Source organism: Aristolochia californica, unplaced genomic scaffold (assembly GCF_029961685.1).
Source record: "Aristolochia californica isolate CCGP_79_NKW_82.1479 unplaced genomic scaffold, dmAriCali1.0.hap1 SCAF_16, whole genome shotgun sequence".
Lineage (NCBI taxonomy): Eukaryota > Viridiplantae > Streptophyta > Magnoliopsida > Piperales > Aristolochiaceae > Aristolochia > Aristolochia californica.
The window spans coordinates 22,047,004-22,068,127 of NW_027181837.1; the positions used below are offsets into that span (position 1 = coordinate 22,047,004).

At 40.6% G+C, this 21,124-nt stretch overlaps 3 protein-coding genes and 2 non-coding genes across 6 annotated transcripts; 4 read left to right on the forward strand and 1 right to left on the reverse strand.

The window, feature by feature from the left end:
• The first annotated feature begins 768 nt into the window (after nucleotides 1-768).
• On the forward strand, nucleotides 769-966 carry LOC137954043 (U2 spliceosomal RNA). Its single transcript, XR_011112476.1, has one exon. It is a non-coding gene; the product is annotated as a U2 spliceosomal RNA (small nuclear RNA).
• A 1,819-nt stretch (nucleotides 967-2,785) lies between these two features.
• On the forward strand, nucleotides 2,786-6,804 carry LOC137952762 (suppressor protein SRP40). 2 transcript variants are annotated; one of them, XM_068799820.1, is made up of 8 exons: nucleotides 2,786-3,138; nucleotides 3,710-3,774; nucleotides 4,189-4,232; nucleotides 4,326-5,227; nucleotides 5,878-5,967; nucleotides 6,111-6,172; nucleotides 6,287-6,414; nucleotides 6,575-6,804. In XM_068799820.1, the coding sequence occupies exons 1-7, from the start codon at nucleotides 2,869-2,871 to the stop codon at nucleotides 6,390-6,392; spliced, it is 1,539 nt and encodes a 512-aa protein (XP_068655921.1). In that variant the 5' UTR covers nucleotides 2,786-2,868; the 3' UTR covers nucleotides 6,393-6,414; nucleotides 6,575-6,804. The 2 variants fall into 2 exon arrangements, with proteins under 2 accessions (XP_068655921.1, XP_068655920.1); XM_068799819.1 differs by having other exon boundaries at nucleotides 6,287-6,804.
• A 4,014-nt stretch (nucleotides 6,805-10,818) lies between these two features.
• On the forward strand, nucleotides 10,819-13,905 carry LOC137952763 (protein kinase PINOID-like). The gene is made up of 2 exons (XM_068799822.1): nucleotides 10,819-12,196; nucleotides 12,993-13,905. Exons 1-2 carry the CDS (start codon nucleotides 11,637-11,639, stop codon nucleotides 13,741-13,743), a joined length of 1,311 nt encoding a protein of 436 aa, XP_068655923.1. The 5' UTR covers nucleotides 10,819-11,636; the 3' UTR covers nucleotides 13,744-13,905.
• A 2,240-nt stretch (nucleotides 13,906-16,145) lies between these two features.
• LOC137952752 (uncharacterized) lies at nucleotides 16,146-17,748 on the forward strand. Its single transcript, XM_068799809.1, has 4 exons — nucleotides 16,146-16,177; nucleotides 16,489-16,557; nucleotides 16,643-16,704; nucleotides 16,892-17,748. Exons 1-4 carry the CDS (start codon nucleotides 16,146-16,148, stop codon nucleotides 17,746-17,748), a joined length of 1,020 nt encoding a protein of 339 aa, XP_068655910.1.
• Nucleotides 17,749-20,220: 2,472 nt separating this feature from the next.
• TRNAI-AAU (transfer RNA isoleucine (anticodon AAU)) lies at nucleotides 20,221-20,294 on the reverse strand. The gene has a single exon. It is a non-coding gene; the product is annotated as a tRNA-Ile (tRNA).
• Between the last annotated feature and the right edge of the window lie 830 nt (nucleotides 20,295-21,124).

Here is a 21,124-nt window from a genome sequence, read left to right on the forward strand (position 1 = left end):
CATATGAAATGGGTAATAGTGTTTTATTAGCTTAGCTAATTATCTGTGAGATTTTTTATTAATGACAAATATGTCAATGGTAGCTTTCTATACTTGATAGGTTCTTTTCGAGAGTATTTGTTAGGTGTTTGACATGGTATTAGAGTTGGGCACCACGTTCCGCGTTCGAATCCCGACGAAAATGGTAGGGAACGGTAACGGTGGATATCAACGGCAGTTTTCCACACTTAATAGGTCGGCCTTTCAAGAAGGTGGTTTAATCGATTGAATTGAAAAAAAAAAAAAAACTAACTTCTTGAATGGTGTTATATGAGAAGAACTAGAGAAAATGGGTATTCTTCTATTTCTATTATTTTCTTATATTTTTTAATTTTCCATTACATTTGACAAAGGCTGATTAGATTATTTTCTTAAATCAGTTTATTTTATATTTTATTTTATTCTTCCATTTCTCTATTAATTGTGGAAATTCCTTGGTTAAACCAGTAAAAAATAAATAACCATACAAAACTGTATTATATTATATTTTATTATTTATGATTAATACATTATTATATTCTAAATTTTGATATTATGGTTGAAAATTTTAATTTAATCTAGATTTTACTCAAAATTTATTTATAATTTTCATTTTCATTTCATGAAACGAGAGTATGCCTTATGCTTTACTCACACGACGCTTTGGCATTTAGTCCCACATCGACAATTGATATAACAAACAAGTAAGCCTGAAGGATATAAAAATGAACGTGTTATCATTGTCAAAGCATACCTTTCTCGGCCTTTTGGCTAAGATCAAGTGTAGTATCTGTTCTTATCAGTTTAATATCTGATACGTGATCCATCGGATCACATGATATTAAATTAATTTCTTTTGGGGGAGGGTCCACCACCGGCAGCTTGCTACCGGGGGTCCTCGAGCGTCGCCCTTGCGTTGCACTATTGCAGGGGCCTGGCGCACCCTTACCAAAACAATTCAAAAGTTTAATTCAGCAGGATTACAAAGGCGGCATTTTTGGTAATTTTAAGGGCACTGAGAGTCTAGTATAGGCTTTAACAGAGTCAGTATTATTTTAAATCTCTGGCTTTCCAATTTGCTGATTTGTACTCGAGTGGGGCTATAGAAGTATTCTTCGAATTGACGGTCGTGATCATAACGGTAAGATTGTGAATTGCGAGTGTCACAAGGGTCTCGTTTCGCGTTTTATTGATTCCGATTGCAATTGTAATTAATTGATACTTTACGTTTTAATCTCCAATTAAGCAAATTAAGTAAAACTTCTTGACCAAATTAACTGTTCTGTACACAAGTGGAGCCAGTAACGTTCTCTTTGAAGATGGCACCGTTGGAATCAATATACGGAAGTTGTGGTGGCTTTAAATCGTTGGGGAGTCGAGAGCGGGACCGGAGCGAGTGGAGCGGGAGCTAGAGCGAAGGGGGAAAAGTTTTTCCTATTGTCGCCGAGCCCATCCGGTTGCTGCCGTGGCAGCCTCTGCGCCGTTGATAACCGCCTCCCTCCTCGAAGATAATTTCGTGTGAGACCATAAAATAAAAAAAAATTGAAATTAAAAATATATTTTAGTAGAAATAAGTTTATAAAGATTATAAGTGTCTCATATTTTTTTATTAAAAAAATTATATAATTTTTTAAGTAAGATTTTTTTGCCAAAATAGGGAAGAAAACTGTATAAAAATTTTTTTAATAAGTATTTGAAAGTTGATGTTATATGAGTCAATTTTTATAATAATTTTGTGTTTGATATTTTATTTGATTAAAATTTTATCAATAAGTAAAGTAATATAAAAGATTAATTATTAATTTTTATTTATTTCCCTCGATAAGGCAATAAGAGTTCCTTTTAACTTTTCTAAGAAAATTTTAAAATATTTTTTGTAATTTTCTAAATAAGTCCTAATAGTAATAAGATTTTATTTAAAAGTTTTTTTTGAAATATGTGTAATAGGAAAAATTAGAACCTAGAATATAAATTTTCAATTATGGACAGCAAAGAAGCCATAGTAAATTTATGGCTAAATTCAAAAATTACAAAATAAGATAAACAACATTTGGAGTAAAAAAGATTAATATTGGTGCGTTCTAATCCATTATTGAAATTCAATCCTGAACCTCTCCTATTATTTTTTTAAATGTATGTATAATTTTATATATAATTTATTTGATATATATTTTATACAGAGTATTAAATATAGGTTAAACTCGAACTTAACTAGTGCTCGAACTTGAACTCAGATAAAATTATTAGGCTCGAGTTCAATTACAATTTTAGGTTCAAAATTAGGGTCGGTCGAGCTCAAATTCAAAATGTTAAAATCAAACTCAGATTTAACAAGGTTTAGACTCAATTAGATTTTATGCTAACTTTATGCCCAATTTGAAGTAAAATATATGTATAATTTTTTATACAATTTATTTGATATATATATTTTTTAAAAATTTTAAATATATATTGAAACAAGAACTCGAAGACTTGTATTTTTTTTTAAAATTTTAATAAATATTAAAGTTCGAATTGGGCTCGAATTAGATTAAAATTATTAGGCACAATTTCGATAAGAATTTTAGGTTCGAGTCACGGCTTTGCACTTTAATACTAAATAAAGATAATAAAAAAAATTCAGATCGTCTGAGCTGCAGATGAGTACAAAAGTTGGGCTACAGACGTACTTTTCGAATCGACGTTTGAGATCAAAGCGATACGATAGGCACAGCCAGGGTAAAAAACAGGTGTCCCTTAGGGGTTTGATTTCTTTCGATACCGAGATACCTGGGTGTTGGGAGAAAAAAGAAACCCTAGGAAGGAATCGCGTCGCGCGTGGTCTAGCTTTGCATTGAGCAGAGGCAGTCCATGGTTGCTGAACCTTCCAGCGGGATCACAACGAGCAGTGTTATTTCCTTCACGCCACGCCAGGTCTTACTGCAGAACCGGAATATGAAGCAGAGGAGCTCATTGGTGGTTATGGAGAATGATTCGGAGGTGAAAACGCAGAAGGCTGAGAAGAAGAAGAGGAAGGAGTTGCGGAAGATTGGACTTCTTATGCAATCCATAGCAGCTTTTCTGGACAGAAAGGGTCTCTCGAGGACTCTTTCATCTCTACAGTCGGAAGCGAGTATTGAGGTTCGTGGTGTTAGTCACTGATTGGTTATTTGTTGGGGGATGCTTACTTTTGACACTCGGGATAGGGTGCAATGTTGGTCGTGTGCGATGTGTTAATTGTTGGGATTCATCTTTGTTCGATTCGTTTTGCCGAACCTTTTGGACTTTGATGAATCGTTTTTTGTTTTGGACTTGTCTGTGTAATTCGAAGTTTGAAGATTTTAGTTGTAGTGTTTATATGGTGGCCTTTTTCTGTTCTCGGTTTAGTTCAAATTGTTTTGTTCATTGTATCTAACCTCATTTTGGATGAATGAATCGTCTATGTGAGCTGGAGAAGGAAATTGTGCTTCTGGGAAGTAGCATTGGAAATTGTTGTTTTTTGCTGGTGTGATTCGTTAGGATGCGTTCTTAACTTAAATTGTGTGGTATCGAAAATTTTTACGTGGTGCTTTCGTCATTCTTGTGATATTAGTTGCTTTAATGCTTGCTTGAGAACTTCTCTTAGGGGAGGAAATGATGTCACAATCCTGTTATCTTGCTACAGTTGAACTTACCTCATATTCGTGACCACTTTTGTGAAACTGCTTTTCAGGTTGATTGTTGGAAGACAAATTCTTTTGACTTAGAGGATATGTATTCCAAATTTTGCATTGCAAGGTACTAAACTGACCTGAGTCAAGTGCCATGAAAAAACGTTGTTGAGGATTGTCATGTGGATTGTATATTCTGGAAACCATTTCTTGTGTCTTGCATGTAGTTCTTTTGTTGCAGAGGCACGCATCTGATTTTTATAGGAAGGAGAGAAAATACTTGACGTGAAACTTAGAAGTTCAAAGAGAAAAAAATGTTAAGCAGTGGAGTCTCTATGGAAGCATGTATGTGAAAACTCCATTGTTGGATAAGATTTTGCTTTTAGTATTTCGTGCTCCTTGACTGAATGAAATGGGATGTCATGAAGGAAATGAAAATTTTCATCCCCTTTTTTAAATTCATATGCTTCTAAGTTTTGTTGATATTAAATTCTAGAGCTGGTGGACATTTTCTCACTTTTGTTATTAATTGGAATGGCAGCGAAAGCCCTGCTACTGCTATCACTGACAACTCAAAAGAGCAAGGTGAGGCTCAAGCTGAGCTTATTATTTGAGTTGAGTTCCATATTTGATGGTCCAAATTTTGGTTAGGTCCTGATCCCGTATTAAATGTTGCAGATTCCACAAAAGATGAAATTTCTAAGGATGATGGAGAGAAAGATCACAAGAAAAAAAGAAAAAATACTGTTGGGAAAGATAGTGAGAATGGAACAAAATCATCAATAACTGATGGTGAAATACATCAACTTGATATGAATAACGGATCTTGTGATATGGAGGGGGTAGGCACAGAATTCAAGGAGGAGAAGAAGAAAAAGAAGAAAAGATCTTCAGATTCTCTTGGGGATGGGATTGAGCACACAGCTGCTGATAAGGGTTCTCTGAATAACAAGAAGGATTCGGATGAACCAAGTGCAAAATCTAAAGACAAAAAGAAGAAAGGCAAGTCTATTCCAGATTCTGAGAATGTTGAACAGTATCCAAACAGAGAAAGGTTGATGGATGAGGTAAACAAACTTGATTCAGAACTACCCCAGTCTATCTCTGATGGTGTGGAGTTGGATGGAACTACTTTGAAATCCAAGAACAAAAAGAAAAGGAAACATGAAACAGAAACAGATGTGGACATGAAGAATGAGGAGAATGGAGTTAATGTAAAAAAGAAAGAGCAGAAAAAAAGAAAAAGATCTGAATCTGAAGAACAAGATTATTTGAATGATGATCATGTTGTGGATAAAGAGAAAGCAGTTAAGAAAGCAGATGGTTTGGAAGATATGAAGGCAATAGAGAAGCCTGCAAAAGATTCTCAATCTCAATCTACTGATGGAAATAGTAAGCCAAATAAGAAAAGGAAGACTGTGAGAAGGGAAGAGGACAGCAAAAGAGATGATGATGCTAACATTGACAGCAAGCAAGTTTTGCAGGAGGGAAAGGAGAAGCCAGGCGTAGATAGTGTTGTTGTGGATAATGGCACCTCTGGTCCCACTCCAAAAACAACAAAGAAAGAAACTACAGCTGAGGTTGGTGCAAAGTTCATTCCTTTTCTGCTGTTAGTTACGTCTCTAACACCAGTTGGCCATAAAGTTAGTTGTAAAAATGGAACATGTTGTGGAATGGATCATTTTCTATGTTTTGGGAGGGCCCAAACTTGCTTATGATATGTTGCAACTATTGTGAATTGGGTCCTTGGCTCAATGATCACATGGGGAGGTTTCTAGTTTGAGGTTTTGGTTCAAGTCTCACCAAGGCGTGTGTTATCAACATTAAAAAAAAAAGTGTTTCAACCGTTGACTAATTTAAATAAATTATGTGGTGGTGAATTCTGTTTGATAGGTTGGCTCGGTATTAAGTATGTCTTATGCATTCTCAGGGGCCTTGATTATTGTATTCCGCAAAGAAGATGATCTTGAAAACAATATAAAACTTCAGAACTTACAGGATTTCTTTAATCGTTTTCGTTTACTATATACTAGTATGTTTTTCATTTATGTAGGCATTTGTGGGTGGGTTGGGGGAAGGTGGTGTTTTCTGAATTTGAGCTGTCGGTTTCAATTGTAACATCTCGGGTGTGTGGTGATGATATTAAATTTTTTTTTGCGTTCTGTTGCTTTAGCTTAATTTTTGCTTTCTGTTATTTGACAAGAAAGACTTCGTGGATTATCTTTTGCAGCCTAGGACAGCGAAGGCATTCAGAAGGGTAAATGTCAATGAGGTTGAATTTGTTGATGAGAGGCTCCAAGACAACTCATATTGGGCTAAGGTGATGGTTAAATTTTCCTCGATTGTAAATCATCACGTGTCTATAAAGCCATCCCCCTTTTCCTCCGTTTCTTTTTTTACAGTAAATTTATAGTTGGTTAAGAAATTTAATCTTCTCGTCTCACCTGGATGATTACTTTTCAGGATGGTGCTGAAACGGGTTATGGTGCCAAAGCCCAAGAAGTTCTGGGCCAAGTTAGAGGAAGGTGATTCTCCCATTTTACTGTTGAAGTGAATACATTATTTAGAAAAAATATTAACTCCTGAGCCGTTTGTCCATCAAAATCAAGACGCTTGATGTGGCTACTGCTTTCTTTCAGGGATTTCCGACATGAGAAGACAAAGAAGAAGCGTGGTAGCTACAGGGGAGGGCAGATTGATCTGCAATCCCACTCTATAAAGTTTAATTACTCAGACGATGATTGACTGGAATGAGTTCCCAATTTTGGTAAGGTTTCTTCCATCCCCATTTTTGTTGTGAGACATCTGAGCTGTTTGGAGGGCAGAATTATGGTCGTCCCACTCTACCAGACAATTTATTTGATTATGAGAATTAGAGTGTCAACAGCCAATGCTAGTGGCTTACACAATTTTCTTTTTGCTGTTAGCTCGCTTTGTCTGAATCTCGGAGTGTGATCAGTATCCTCTCCATAGATGTGTGTTTGGCCAATCCAAATTTCATATAATTTACTAGTGTGTCATCGAAACTCTTCATTGCGGCTTCTTTCATCTTTTACAGTGTATTAAAGTGAATTATAACATATTAGCCAGATGCAATTGCTGGCAGGGTTGAGAATTGTAACGAATTATCCAAATGCAATTGAAGGCAAAAGTTGTTCTTTTAGAGGGTGTTAGTGTGTTTAGAATTGCTATCTGATCTTTTTTTAAAAAAATGGGAAATCTGTTACTAGTATATGAGACTCTATAATGAATATATTTAGAATATAAAGTTTGAGATAAGTAAATAAAAAAATTAATATAACCAAATAATCATATATTTGAAATAGTTGAATACTACTAAGGAGGGGTTAGTCAACATGATTTAGGACATGACCTTCATGTTTATTATTTAGTTCATATCCTGACGTCGTTAGAGTGTCAAACTTCATGTCATGTACATGATTATCAACGACTCAGGAGTTTATGTTTCAAGAGTAAACGGCGTAAAGCGTTTTTCGCCTGATTTTGAGAATCATGCACATGACTCATGCGTGGGGCTCTCTTTGGCGCACACCATCTCGCTCATTTCATTCCCGCACCTCTCTCGTTCTCGCGGCCCCTCTATCGTCTCCCTAAACCCCGAGCTCTCTGGTCCCACTCATGTCTCCACCGTCCCTCTTTGGTCTCCCTTTCTACGGCCTCTCCCCCTTGACCTCTGTTGTAGAGTTCGGGAGACCCTCTCCCTCTTGATCTCCATTGTAGAGTACGGGAAACTGAGTGGCTCTGCGACGGAGGTCGAGAGGTCCAGGCGTCCCTCCCCCTCAGCGTTCCTCTCTTCTCCCTCCCCCCCCCCGCGGCTATCCTCCCTCTCGACCTCTGTGGCAGAGCACGGGAGGTCGAGCTTCTCGGCCTCTCTCTTCTCCCTCTCGGCGCACCGTCGTCGTCGTTGCGCGGCTCACAGCTGAGGAAGACGACAATGGTTTAATTTTTCCTAAGTTAGGAAAAATTAAACTATCGTCATAAAAATCAATAATGTATAAATTTTATTTATTTAATATATTTATTTTATAATTACTATATTAAAATAGTGATTTAATAGTCATAATTAAAATATTGGTAAAATAAATATTTAGTAAACTATTTTGGTATAATTATCCGATTGCTATAGTTAATTAAACCAATGATTTTAAATTTTGTGATAATATATTATTTATTAATTATACATAAAATATATTATGTACAAATATAGTGTGTTAAAGTTATGATTAGATCAATTTTTTTTCTTAAATTGTTTATTTTGAGATTAAAATATATTATTTGTTATTAATAAATTAATAACTCAATGTATTACTTTCGTTTTTGTTATTTATAACATTATTTATTTATTATTTGTAATTAATTATGTGTATATTTCATTGGCTCATGTAATTATCATATTAGTACATAATAAAATATCTAATTCAATTAATATATATATATAAATATATTTAATTATATATTAATAATAATGATTATTTTAATTAATTTGGAGTTTAAGAATTATATTGTAATCAAATATAGTATAATGGTTTAAATATTTTTTTATTTTTTATATTTTTTTCGTATCGCGGCACTGACACCCGAAACTGTTTCCAATGCGTTGTAAACGCTAACATGATATTCCTAAAACTTCAAAATATCGCAGCCGCCGTTAAAATCAGCCGCTATATCATATCATATATTGCAATGTGCATGTGAGAGAAACCAGTAGCTCTGCTCAGATTTGTAATTCATTAACTACCGGCCTCCAGTCCTCTCTCTCGTCCCCGGCATTAATGCTTTCGGACAGACCGGGCAAGTGTTGTCCTCCCCCTCCCCCTGCCTACTACCCTCTCCCTCTCTCTCTCTCTCTCTTCCTGTCTCCACATCACCGTCAGCCTCCGCTTATAATTCTGAAACCACGGCGGACCCAGTGAATGCTACTCCCCGCTTCTTTACGAACGAGCATTAAATTTTCTTGTAAAAAGGGGAAAGAAAGTTCGATTCAGCTTCTTTGAAGCGACATCGACTTCGATTCGAGAGGAAAGAAATCTGGATTCTGGGATCTGCACCCACAGTCGACAGAGTTATGATCACTCCATTTTCCTTTTTCTCTTTCCGACAACGTTTACATCTCTAGTCTGAAAGCCTGTCTTCTTCGAAGAAGCTACTACTCTCTTGCCTTCAAACCATGAAGAAGAAGGGAAAAAAGCTTTGGTTGGTAACTACTACGCAACCTATTGAGTAAACACTTGAGACGCGAAAGTATGATGATATTTATTATCTCTGAGCTGACTCACCTAGTTAAAAGATGACGTCGGCGCTCGTACGGTCCGGCAAGGGCGGCGCGTTGTGGGGACCACGTCCATGATGACCGTACAAACGTGTCTTTATTGTATTGGAGGGGACAAGATGCTTTCTAGCATGATTCTCTTATTCTAAAACATATTTTCTATAAAACTGTCCTTTTATTATATCTCACTAAGTACTTTTATTAATTACCATAGATTCTCTTATTCTCACTTAAACTAGTCTCCACCATGTGTGGAGGAAATAGGGTTTAGGATACCAAGTTAAGTGAGAATTGAGTGCCAATAGACACACACATTCATAATGTGCATTCAAGTGAGAATTGTTTGTATCCTTGTTTAGTGGACGAAAATTCTCCAAACAAAGACAAAGTTTCATTCATTTGCAGAAGAATTTGTATTAGCTTGGACAATTATTTGATACCAAGTTCAATTACCCATCTGAAGGAGACCGACAAATTGTCGACTGAGACACGACAAACTTTCTTTACTTATACTATGTTGTATAGGTTTTTCGTGATTTTATACTAAATACCCACCAAATGGCATCTAATATATCCTTAGGGATCCCACCCAACATTTGCTCAATTTTAAAGCCATGTCACATTGAAGGATTGGTTGCATTTTTTCCTTTTTGTTTTTCATTTTAATTGCTTCTCTTCTCTCTTAAATTTCAATTTGAAAGTATTTCTTATCAAGTAAGCCCATTTGGTTTTATTTGGGCTTTTATCTTTTTATTTATCTCCAATTGTTTGAAAAAAAAAACCAGTAATGGGTCCCATGGATAATACCTTTCTCTTCGTTCAATCTGCGTGCTGCCCACTTGACTTCCATTTGGTCAGCTTTAAAGAAGACAATTGGGCCCGGACACTGGCCCACGATCGTCTTAACTTCCAAAAGAGATGCAATGATTCATGGCAACAGGCTTTTGCAGCCATGGGCGGGCCCGGGCTCTCGGCTGCTGTCGGATTCGTCGTCAGCTACTTTTAAATGGATTGTACTCTTTGGGGCCCTCTCCCTACTGTGACGAGATGCTCCGTTGGAGACATTCTGGCCGTTGGATTACAGATTCTGTTTTGGTACTATATTTCGTGGGTCCGATTCTCATAAATCCGTGTTTCTGCTTTTCTGTCTTCCCTATCATTGACAACCAATTGGAGTATTAGAGATTCCTCAGGTGGGCCCTCCCCCCGAACGACATTCCTCTTATACCCTTGCTTGCATGGACGCGTTCTACAAAGCTGGTCGTCATTCCACGAGGGTTAATCGGTCTTTTTGTCAGTTTCTCAGCATCTCAGTAGTTCTAAAATTACAACTCTCTCCTGCATGCAGGGGTTTAATCGGTCTTTTAATCAGTGTATCCATCTTGTGGGCCCTCCGTCTGATGGACGGCTGAGGAACTGTTTCTCTTCCGTAGTTTTAAATTTTCGTTTTCCTCTATGCCCCTGCATGGAGGAGTTCTCCATGCTTACGTCATTCCAGGAGGGCTAATCCGTCTTTTAGTAAATTATTGTGGGTCCAATCCTCGACTTTAAGCGCGGTTTACCATACGGTGAAAGTACCGCAACGTTTCAAAAGTAGGATCAGCACGTGTAATGTCCACGTCATGGGGGTCCATCCCTCCATGGCGCACGTGTTTACGGACCTAATCTAGCAATAATCTACGCCTGTTCACGCCTAAAGCCTAAAACCGAAAAAACACGAGGCTTCCTTGACACGTCAACGGTGATATAGGGCGAGCCTCGCGCTTTTAACCATGGTTAAACCAAGTCTCTCCGCGGTCAATTCCTCCCCTGGGTTGGTGCGACCTCGCCATTGGAGTATAAATTTCTGCTCCGTCTGTTCCAACCGTCGGGACCAGAGAAGGAAAGCGAAAGCAGCTGCTGCCGATGCTGTTCTTCTTCCTCTAGTTTGGATATCCGCCGCTGCAAATTCCAAATTTCAGGCGTTTGCAGAGCAGAAGAAAGCTACGGCGATGGAGGAAGGTTGGAGAAAAGGGAAATATGTGTTAATGGCGGGCCTGGTGGAGTGGCGCGGTTTTTTATAGCTGAAAGCGAAACGGGTGAAGCTTTTTGCAAACCAGTCGGTTTCGGTAATTTGGATTTCTCACCAGCGAATCGAATCTCGGAGGATGTTTTAGGGCTTTGGAATAATCAAAAACGAAAAACTCCTCTGTTTTGGCTTTGCTCATCTTTGTGACTGTGCAATCAGCTCGGCGTTCATTACCTTCTGTGGTCTGTCCTTATCGTGTTTTTTTTTTTTTCTTTTCGAGAAGGAGGCGGAGATTAAGTCTTCTGGTTATATATACATATATATTCCTTTAGTAGAAATAATTTTTGCTGGGTATTGGAGGAGGTGAGCAGAGTGTGGTTTTCTATTTGAGCTCTTTCTCTGTAGTTTCCACTCATATTCCGTCTCTAGAAAAGCTTACATTCGAGTGTGCTTCCAAAGTCTTTGATTCTCGGAGCTTTGATCGCTTATCCGGTTGTTATCGTTGAAAGCGCCGACAGAGAAGAAAAGTGAAGATGCTCGGTTCGTGAAAGTTCGGGAAAAAGATTCCGGAAAATCTGGTCTTCATCGTCCTGCGTGGTTTTAAACGTCCTCTTCGTTCACAGTTGATTGCTTGGGAAACTGCTCAATTTGCAAGCAGCTATTGAAAAAAATAGAAGTTTGTTAGTATAAAATGTTCGAGTTCTTGCCTGAGTCAGACAACGAAATCGGCGCGGAAACTCTGATCTCTGGCCAAAGCTCGATGAGTAGCAGCGACCGATGCAGTAGTTTCAGCCGCCTGTCTTTCGACGCTTTTGAGATTCCGCTGGCTTCGCCGCCGGAAAGTCTCTACGCGAAGCCTCACCGCTCGTCGGACGCGGCGTGGGTGGCGATCCGCTCCGCCTCCCTCGGGCGGAAGGACAGCCTCAATTTTAGAGACTTCAAGCTTGTGCGACGCATCGGTAGTGGGGACATTGGTCACGTTTATCTCTGCTGCCTCCGGAGCTCGGAGAGCAGTTTTTACGCCATGAAGGTCGTCGACAAGGAGGCGTTGGCGTTGAAGAAAAAAGCCGTGAGAGCGGATACGGAGAGGAGTATTCTCAAGATGCTCGACCATCCTTTCCTTCCGACGCTGTACGCCGAGTTTGAGGCCTCGCATTTCTCCTGTGTCGTGATGGAGTTCTGCCCAGGCGGTGATTTGCATACCTTGCGGAATAAGCAGCCTGGAAAACGATTTCCTCTCCACTCTGCGAGGTTCATCTTGAAAATTGCTTTTCTCTTCATTCTTTGTTGTCGATTTCTGTGGGCTTTTTCTTTCTTCAGGTTTTCTATTTTTCTTTCATTTTTTTATATAAAATGTTCCGATTTCTGAAGGCTTGCTTCTGTATTGCCGACCCAATCTTCGATTATCGACTCTTTCCTCTTCTCGGTCTTCTTTCATCTCTGTATTTGCCATTTTCCCTTGTTAATGAACTGCTGGCAGCAAAAGAACTGCAACTTTTCAATTTTTCTGCTATCATTTATATTGTGTTGGAAGGAAGGACACCTGTTTCCGTCTTTCGAAATCTTTTGCAGAATCTATTTTACTTCTCTGATTTATTCTCCATTTCTTTTTTTGTTTTTTTTAAGTAGTTTTATTTTCTGCTATCGTGTGTTCGTTACGTTTCGTCGTCCTCTTCACCATCCTCACCTTGAATGGAAATTCTCTCCTTTTCTCGAAAATTTCCGTCCCAAAGAAATCGCTTCCTTTCATCTGAAGCAAGTTTCCGATTTCAGTTTTTTTTCCCTTGCAGAGGCGAATCATTATTCTCCTTCAGAGCCTAGTACAACAAAAACATTATTTCATCTCAGTAACCAATGGAAACCGAAAAGCCTTTAAAGTGTACACACTTGTGCTGGAGTTGTAATCTTTTAATGTAAATTCTAGATAATAAAGATAATGAAGAACAGATGTAGGAGACACTGATTTGTATTTCTGTATTCTGCATGTATGAGACCGTACCGAGTTTCAAATCCGAATCTTATTTTTTATTTTTTTGTCGACTTGCAGGTTTTACGCGGCTGAAGTTCTCCTAGCATTAGAGTATCTGCACCTGCTCGGCATAATCTACCGCGACCTGAAGCCGGAAAACATCTTGGTTCGATCCGACGGGCACATTATGCTCTCCGACTTCGATCTCTCCCTCCTCTCCGACGCCTGTCCCTCTTTGGAGTCCCCGGGCTCCGCCTGCAACCCCACAACCTCCTCCGCCGAGGCTACCACTATCATCTCCTGCCTCCCTTCTCTCCTCCTCCGTTCCCGCAAAGTTCGCACCCTCACCGCTGCACTCCAGTTCGTCGCCGAGCCCGTCACCGCCCGCTCCTGCTCCTTCGTCGGCACCCACGAGTACGTCTCGCCGGAGGTTGCCGCCGGTAAGTCCCACGGCAATGCCGTCGACTGGTGGGCGTTCGGGATCTTTCTGTACGAGATCATTTACGGCCGGACGCCGTTCGCCGGGGAGAACAACGAAGCCACGTTGAAGAACATCCTCAAGAAGCCATTGTCCTTCCCGGGTGATACCCACCCGCCCGGGTCCGAGTTGGAAGCTCTAACCCGGGATCTAATATCCGGTCTTCTCATCAAAGACCCCGCAAGGCGACTCGGGTCCAAGAGAGGCGCCGCGGAGGTGAAAACCCACCCGTTCTTCAAGGGCTTGAATTTCGCACTGATCCGATCGTGTCGACCCCCCGAAGTCCCCGGCCTGAGACGGTCCAGAACGTGTTACGTGAAAAAGAAACCAGACCGGTTCGATTATTTCTGAAACCAAATCGAAAACCTCTCCTCTCCGTTTTTTGACCATGTAAATAGCCTCTTAAGGAGACAATCCTCTCCATCGACCTATTCACGGCCGAATTTTTGCAACTCTTAAAAAGATTTTCATTTTATAAACTAATATTATTCGCAAAAACGCCTCCAAGCTTTCGACTTCATTCTACAGTGCGTGTATTCTTCTGCATGCAGAGATCGAAGAAGCAAGCATGCAGTAACCTATTCTTCTTTACTGAAAGGATCAGAGCTCGACTTGTTAATGGCGGACGCGTCGTAATCTGATTGACGTTGGAACCCATACGGAAGTAAAGACAAGAGAAAGCTTGACTGTGGTTGGGGAATTTCGAGCGACGAGCCCTGATTGACTATGGCTCCCTCCCTGCTGTCCTTTTTTATTGTTTTCCTAACCCTCCATTAACCTGCAATAATTCAGTAATCACTCTCTTTCTCTCTCTTCATAACTTTTAAAACAGGACTCGACGACGAAAGTCGAAAAGTTTGAAAGCTCTTCGTCGTTTAATCTTGTTTTATCAAAGTAGGTCGGAATCGATGGATCGATGATAACTCAAAGCGTTTTTCCAACAGTAAGCATTCCTTTCGTTTTGTTTATTCCAGCAGAGAGGGAGATGGGATTGGCATAACGGGACACATGGTTCTGTCCAGGAAAGGTTTACGACCGGCCCTGCTTTAAGGCATTGTCTCTTCCCTGTCACCCCCAAAAGGGTAACCTGGACTCGTATCAGACAACCAGGGAGGCCCCCTCCGAATTCGTAGCACATGGCCTGTTCTCTCTCTCTCTCTCTCTGTTTTCTTTCTCCTATGGCTCCCCGTCTTCCCGAGTTGACTTTATGATTTCAGTGACCAATTGACTTGAGCTTTTTTTAGGTGGGTGAGATTGACTCGGTTCGGATTTTATTCCACCAGGGGAGAATCGGTCTGATTTGGTTAGATCCTGTCTTGTGTTGAGGTTCGAGATGAGTCTGGTGACTCTTTGGGTTGTTACCCATTTATTACCTTGTTAAGGGGGGGGATACCCTTAATGTGAAAGTGAGACAAGTGAAGGGCAGTTTTCAAAGTGAGTACAGGTGTTCCAAAGAAAACAGGGGAAGGTTGGAGGTAAAGGCCCAGATTATTGACTTTGTTCAACAATTAAATGTTTTCTAATCGAAAGTTAGGCAGAAAGTATAAATTATTAATTGATTTGACAGCCAGAGATTACCCCTAATTTAACTGTGGTAATCCTGATTAACTCTAGCTAAGTACTGCTCTTGTGGGCCCCAATGGATTAAGGGCGCGATTACCGCTGAGATCCTTTGTCCAGATTTAGTATACTTTGTTTTGAAAAACTTTAGTAGGCACAAGTTCCCGTGAGACAAAATGTCACGTGACGTTCAACCCTAGCGCATGCGACGCCGTCTTGCCTGCGCTGCGAGTGACAAGCGCTCGCCTGACCTAATCCAACGACGTCATCGTTTTTATTTATTCTTAATTAATTAAATTATATTACCAAATTTTAAATAAATTATTTCTTTTGTATCTATTTATGGCGGTGACGTGACTAAAGTTCGTACGCTACACTCTGCAGCGGAGGCCGAGACCGGGGCCTGCTGTCTACAGACCGTCTCTCTGCCTGAGGTCCGACCCGGTCCGTTGACATTCCTGGTTCGGGCGATTCCTTCCTCCCTCATGTTAATTTTATATTATTAATTAAGTTATTAAATGGTGCATTGTGGGTAAGCCCAGATAATGTTGGGCCTCTACTGTGTGAGCCATGACAACCAATAGGTGAATCATCCAACTTTGTTCATTGAAGCGATATATGGGCCCCAATTGCATTGTTCTCGTGGGAAGCCTATGGCAGGAATTCTAAACAAGATGGAAGGAGACGAGACCAGAGCAGTCCATCTCAAGGGTCCTTGTTTCTCTCATTTGGTGTCAAATCAGGCCACAGGGGTTAGGTTAGTTGTATTTTCAGCCCAAGAGGACCGGGTTCGAATAGTGAAATCGGTCTAAAAAGTGGTGAATTTAACCTTAGGAGGAAAGATTACAGCAGTTTCATTCACTCAATAATAAGCAATGATTGTAGTATCATGATCTTGGAGATTTAATGGATTATGTTATCCATTTCTTAATTTATTTTCTCATGTAGTGGGTCTCGTGGTTCTGATATTATATTAAACCTTCATTGCACACTTTGGAATTTCCAATTTGGCTCGTGGTGTATGCTTGATTGTTGGTGAATCAAACAATCACTTCACGTGATCTTCAAATTCAATTCCGTGTTCTAAGGGAAGAGAACCAAGGCCACTGTGTGTGGAACCAATTCACCTCGAGCTTGAAAATTCCTAAACCAACTGATACAGGAGATCCCATCTTTCCCCTTCTCCCACGGGGATGAACGGCAAAGTTGACGAGGAGAGTTCTGGGTAAGGTCAATGTCAAAGCAAAGCTTGAGATTTTGGGGACGAATGGCCCAAGGTGTGTTGTAATAAAAGAATATAACCAGTGGCCACCACCCATTTGAATATGTCAAGGAACCAGCTAGGATTTCGGAGGATCACAACCTGCAAATAGCTTTCCTGAGACCGGCAAATACAGGTTTGCTGGGAGAGAGAGAAGAGAAGGAAAAGAGAGGCCAAATCTCCTGACTAGCCTCTCATCTTGGATCTCCCGATAATAATATTTGAATATTATCTGAGATTGCATAAAACCCAGTTTTCTCCTTCTCTTGTCTCAGCCCTTCGTCCTTGTCGTCTTCTTCTTCTGATTCTGTGCTGCTCTGCAGTTTATCAGGTGTGATCAAGCGGTACAGTGGTTGAAGGCTTGGTTTTTTTTTTTTTAACAAATCCCGGATTGTTGTTGTCTTTCTTGCATCTGTTGGTGATGAGTAGATTTCGAGCGAGTTCGTTCAACGATTTGCTTTATGTGGCTAATCATGACTCGTTTCTTGAAGGTGATTCATCTGCCTTTCTCTCCTTTCCTTGTTTAGTTTCAGACGAGTTCTCGATTGGTTTAATGGGCTAACTCAAATGAACTATAAGGTAGAAGACGGTCATGTTTCTGGGTGTTTCGTCTTCATGTTCGTGAGGACCATCTTGGAGAATTTTCGTTTGTCTCGTTCTGATGTTATTTGCTTGCAGGTCTTTCTGCAAACGTGAAGCTGTTATTGAAGCTGATTCAAGAGCACAATGAAGCGTGCCGGAGAGATGAGTCCACGCGGATATCGCAAAGAATCGCCGGAATGATCAGCATTATCGATAATATAAGAAGCCGGATCGAAAAATCAATCCCCCCTGGTCGGAAAGATGCCGTGCTTCGCCGGTGCAATACCGAGCTCCGACGAAACCCGCTAACGAAAGATAAGAAACCCTCCGAGCCTGTCAACGATGACTCTCAAGCGCTGCGGAGAGAACTCTCCACCAGCCATGAATCACGGAAGAGCCTCGAGAGGATGTTCTCGAGCCTCGGCAAGGAGAAGGAGATCATGGCGGCCGAACTCGCCAGAAAGGTTCAACAAATAAGCTGCATGGAGCAAGACATCGGCGATCTAAAAGCCCAGAACAAGAAATTACTTCAGATGGTTCAACACTGCGCGGCTGAGCACAAGGAGCAGAAGAACGAAGTGAGGGAGAGTTCTGGGAACCAGGCGCTTCAGGAGCGGAACAAGACGCTTTCTGAGCAGCTGCTGAAATTGCTCGACGGGTATCGATCGCTGAAGAAGAAGCAGAAGGAGGTGCAGGAGGAGAACGTGAAGCTTAGAGCGAATATGGCGGAGATAGCACAGGAAGTGTTGGTGGGACAGGAAGGAATCCATGGCTTCCGGGAAAGGGTCGAGAAGAGGAAGGAGAAGGAACTGAACGTGGAGGAGGAGCTCAGTGCTATGGAGGACTTGTTTCAGCGATTTGAGGCCAAGGTCAACATGGGCGGACCGAAAAGAAGCGAGTGTATGAAGCCCAAGCCTGATATGATGGCCGAAAAATCCCCCGTCATCGCCTAAGGCCGGAACACCGCTTGTCACCGTCGGCCATGGCAGAGCTTCCATTTTTCATCCATGACAAACTGACCAAAAAGAAAAAGGAAATTTTTCTAGTGTTTGAAATATAATAAATGTACAGCAGTGCTTACTGTGACACAATTCTGTTCCTGATGAATGTCTACCTAGTGACATTCTGATCAGTGATACATGATACCCTTTACCTTAAATTAGATGTTGAACTGAACTGATTGAATCAAAGTTTATAGATCAATTTGGCCACTTCCACCATTTCCCTGAGAAAAACTGATCAAATCACTCAGATTTGATAGGGAGAGATCTCCTTGGACGCAATTAATCACCTGGGAAGGAGTGAATAGAATTAAACTCATCATATATATCTATTACTTTTGAAATTTGGACGATACAGACACCTGACTACCCTTGGCCGCACTGAAACAAACTGATAATTCATCCATCGTTCGCCACGATAAAAGCCAACAAGCAGTTCTTATGACCTGCAGAAGAACATGGAAGAACACGGAGAAACCAAATCATTTCTAGCTGCTCAACAGACTCCTCTCACTGTTTTCTAATCAACTTAATAGACTGCAAAACCAAGAACAAGAAAAAGTTTCAGGCAATCCTGGATACTACTTCCAGCTGCTAATTAACAATCTCCAGGTGAGAACGAAGCTTGTACATGGCATTGCTTGGGAAGCTCAGACAAGGCACTCGATTGAACTCGTCGGAAAATGGGGAGGATCCGGTTGAAGCACTTGCAAGCCAGCTGCTTGTCATCGGGAGCAGATACCATTTCGGAAAGCCGTTGGACGCCATTGCAACACAGCGCCGGCGAGGTGGACTGCAGTCCTCTCAGGAAAGTGAAGCACTCTGCCATGAGGACCATCACTCGACTACAGGCAACCAGCTCTCCCGCTGGCCCTGCGTCGTCCGCTGCACGGAGTGGTTCCGCCAGGCAATTTGCAACCAGGAGCAGCACCACCCAAATCACTGTGCCCTTCATCTTCTTCCTACTGCACTTGGGATTAATGCTTTGTTATACGATTGAATGATTCATTGAGGTATTTGTAAGGACTAAAAAAAAAAAAAAAGATCATACAAGACAGGGGGATGGTTAAGATTGTTAGAGCTGTTTGTCCGGAAGTGACTGTTCTCATTTGGCACGGAACAGAAAAGAAGAACGAGAAAGAAAAAAGTGCCACGAAATCAACCACTCTGTTGAAAACCGTTGACAAATTCACCGAAAAAACCCGGGACAAACTCCTGGAAAAACCCAGGACAAAATTCGGTAGGAGCGGGACTCGAACTTTGGGACCAACCTGCTCTGATGTTGAAACCATTGGGCTAAAAGGCTCGAACCTTTTAGAAAAGCAACCCCACGGATCTTATACAAGGACTGACCCGGTAACACAAATTCTAACACACTCCCCCCTCCCAAAAGGAGGATTCAAGCAATTCTGCAACTAACCTATGAGAAACCATGCGATACAGGCTATGATTTGAGAAAAAATAATCTCCAAATAGATTCCGTAATTCCATATGTGGTAGTTGGATGAAGATGAGAAAGGAAAAGAAGAAAATTAGTTGGATGATGATGAAACTAAATAAGTTATATGTTTAATATTTATTTATGTCTCTGACGCAATGTCTCAAATGCCTGATGGGCGAAGTCCCCCCCCCCCCAATTTCATATACTGAAAGCATTTGCCAGACTCGAACAGAGAAGAAACTTGCCTGCGACCAGCATCCATAACATCAATTCCTCTGCAGATGCGGGCTTCCAGCCAAGTATGGCCAATCTCTCTCTATCCCTTTCTCCCCTGACACTGATGGCAGCGAAAGAGTCTCTCTCAGTTCATCCACCTCTTTATCTTCTCTATATCCATTAAAGCTACTCTTCTGTAAAATTAAATTCAAATACTCGGAGGATTTGGTTGAGTCGGTGGTGTCGAGCTATCAGCAACTTTAGTAGAAAAAAAGGGGAACCGGAAATCAGTCTCCCCTGACACTGATGGCAGCGAAAGAGTCTCTCTTACTTCATCCGCCTCTTTATCTTCTCTATATTCTTTCTGATTCTAAATGGTCTTTAAGAGTTTTTCGTGATTTCGCCATTAAAGCTACTCTTCTGTAAAATTAAATTCAAATACTCGGACGATTTGGTTGAGTCGGTGGTGCTATCAGCAACTTCAGTCGAAAAAGAACTGGAAATCAGTCTCCCCTGACACTGATGGCAGCGAAATGAGTCTCCCTCACTTCATCCGCCTCTCTATCTTCTTTCTGATTCTAAATGGGCTTTAAGAGTTTTTCGTGATATCGCCATTAAAGCTACTCTTCTGTAAAATTAAATTCAAATACTCGGGAGGATTTGGTTGAGTCGAGCTCTCAGCAACTGTATTCGAAGAAAAAAGGGGAATTGGAAATCTCCTACGGCAGCGATGCGATGTGGAAATTTAAAGATTGGAATCGAAAAAATGGCCTATGCAGGTTTCGAACCTGCGACCTTCGCGTTATTAGCACGACGCTCTAACCAACTGAGCTAATAGGCCATACGATAGAATAATCTTGAATATAATGTTCAGAGTAAGGATTTTATTATTAAAGTTATTCTGGCAAATTAGGGCCCTTAGATCTACCCAGAGGCAACTCCTCCCAAAATCCAAGTCAACCTACCAAATCATGAAAACATGGTAAAAAAAATTCATACAAATGATAAAAGATTATATTATTTTCCTTCCTGTGTTGTCTATTGTTGCTCAATATTTTCTTGTTAGTCAAGTGTGTATATTAATTCTATGTATTTTCCTTGATTTCACTTATCCAAATATTTGACATGAAGTCAATTATTGATGCTTTATAAGAAGAAAAAAAAGAATAAACACAGTAATTAACTTGATTTTATTTGTATTAGCAAACCAGGAAAGAGTAATTAAGGGAGATAGAGAGAGAGAGAGAGAGAGGAACACTTAGGAGGTGGAATATTGTAATGTGCAGCAGAAGTTTTTGTAAGCTCGTTCTTGATGATTTCTATTACAGAGATGGAAACAGATGAGAGAGAGAGAGATGGATATTAGAAAAGGAAACTGGTTTTATTTACGTAACCATGCACTACAACAAGTAGCTGTTTACAAGGCTTATACGTCTACTCGTAAAAGATGAAGCAGCAACTCGGTCATGCTACCTCTCTAGCTTTATTCTCTTCATTAACAAGCTGATCAAGCTCATGGAATGCTGCACCAGGAAATCAACAAACAACTGTTACTACTAAGAAAGAAAAGCGCACTTTCATGAAAGAGAAAATAGCTTCAATTACTCTGAAAGAAAGAGCTTACGCTTGGCAGTTCATGTTCAAGTTGACGGCGAAGGGGAGCGGGGCGTT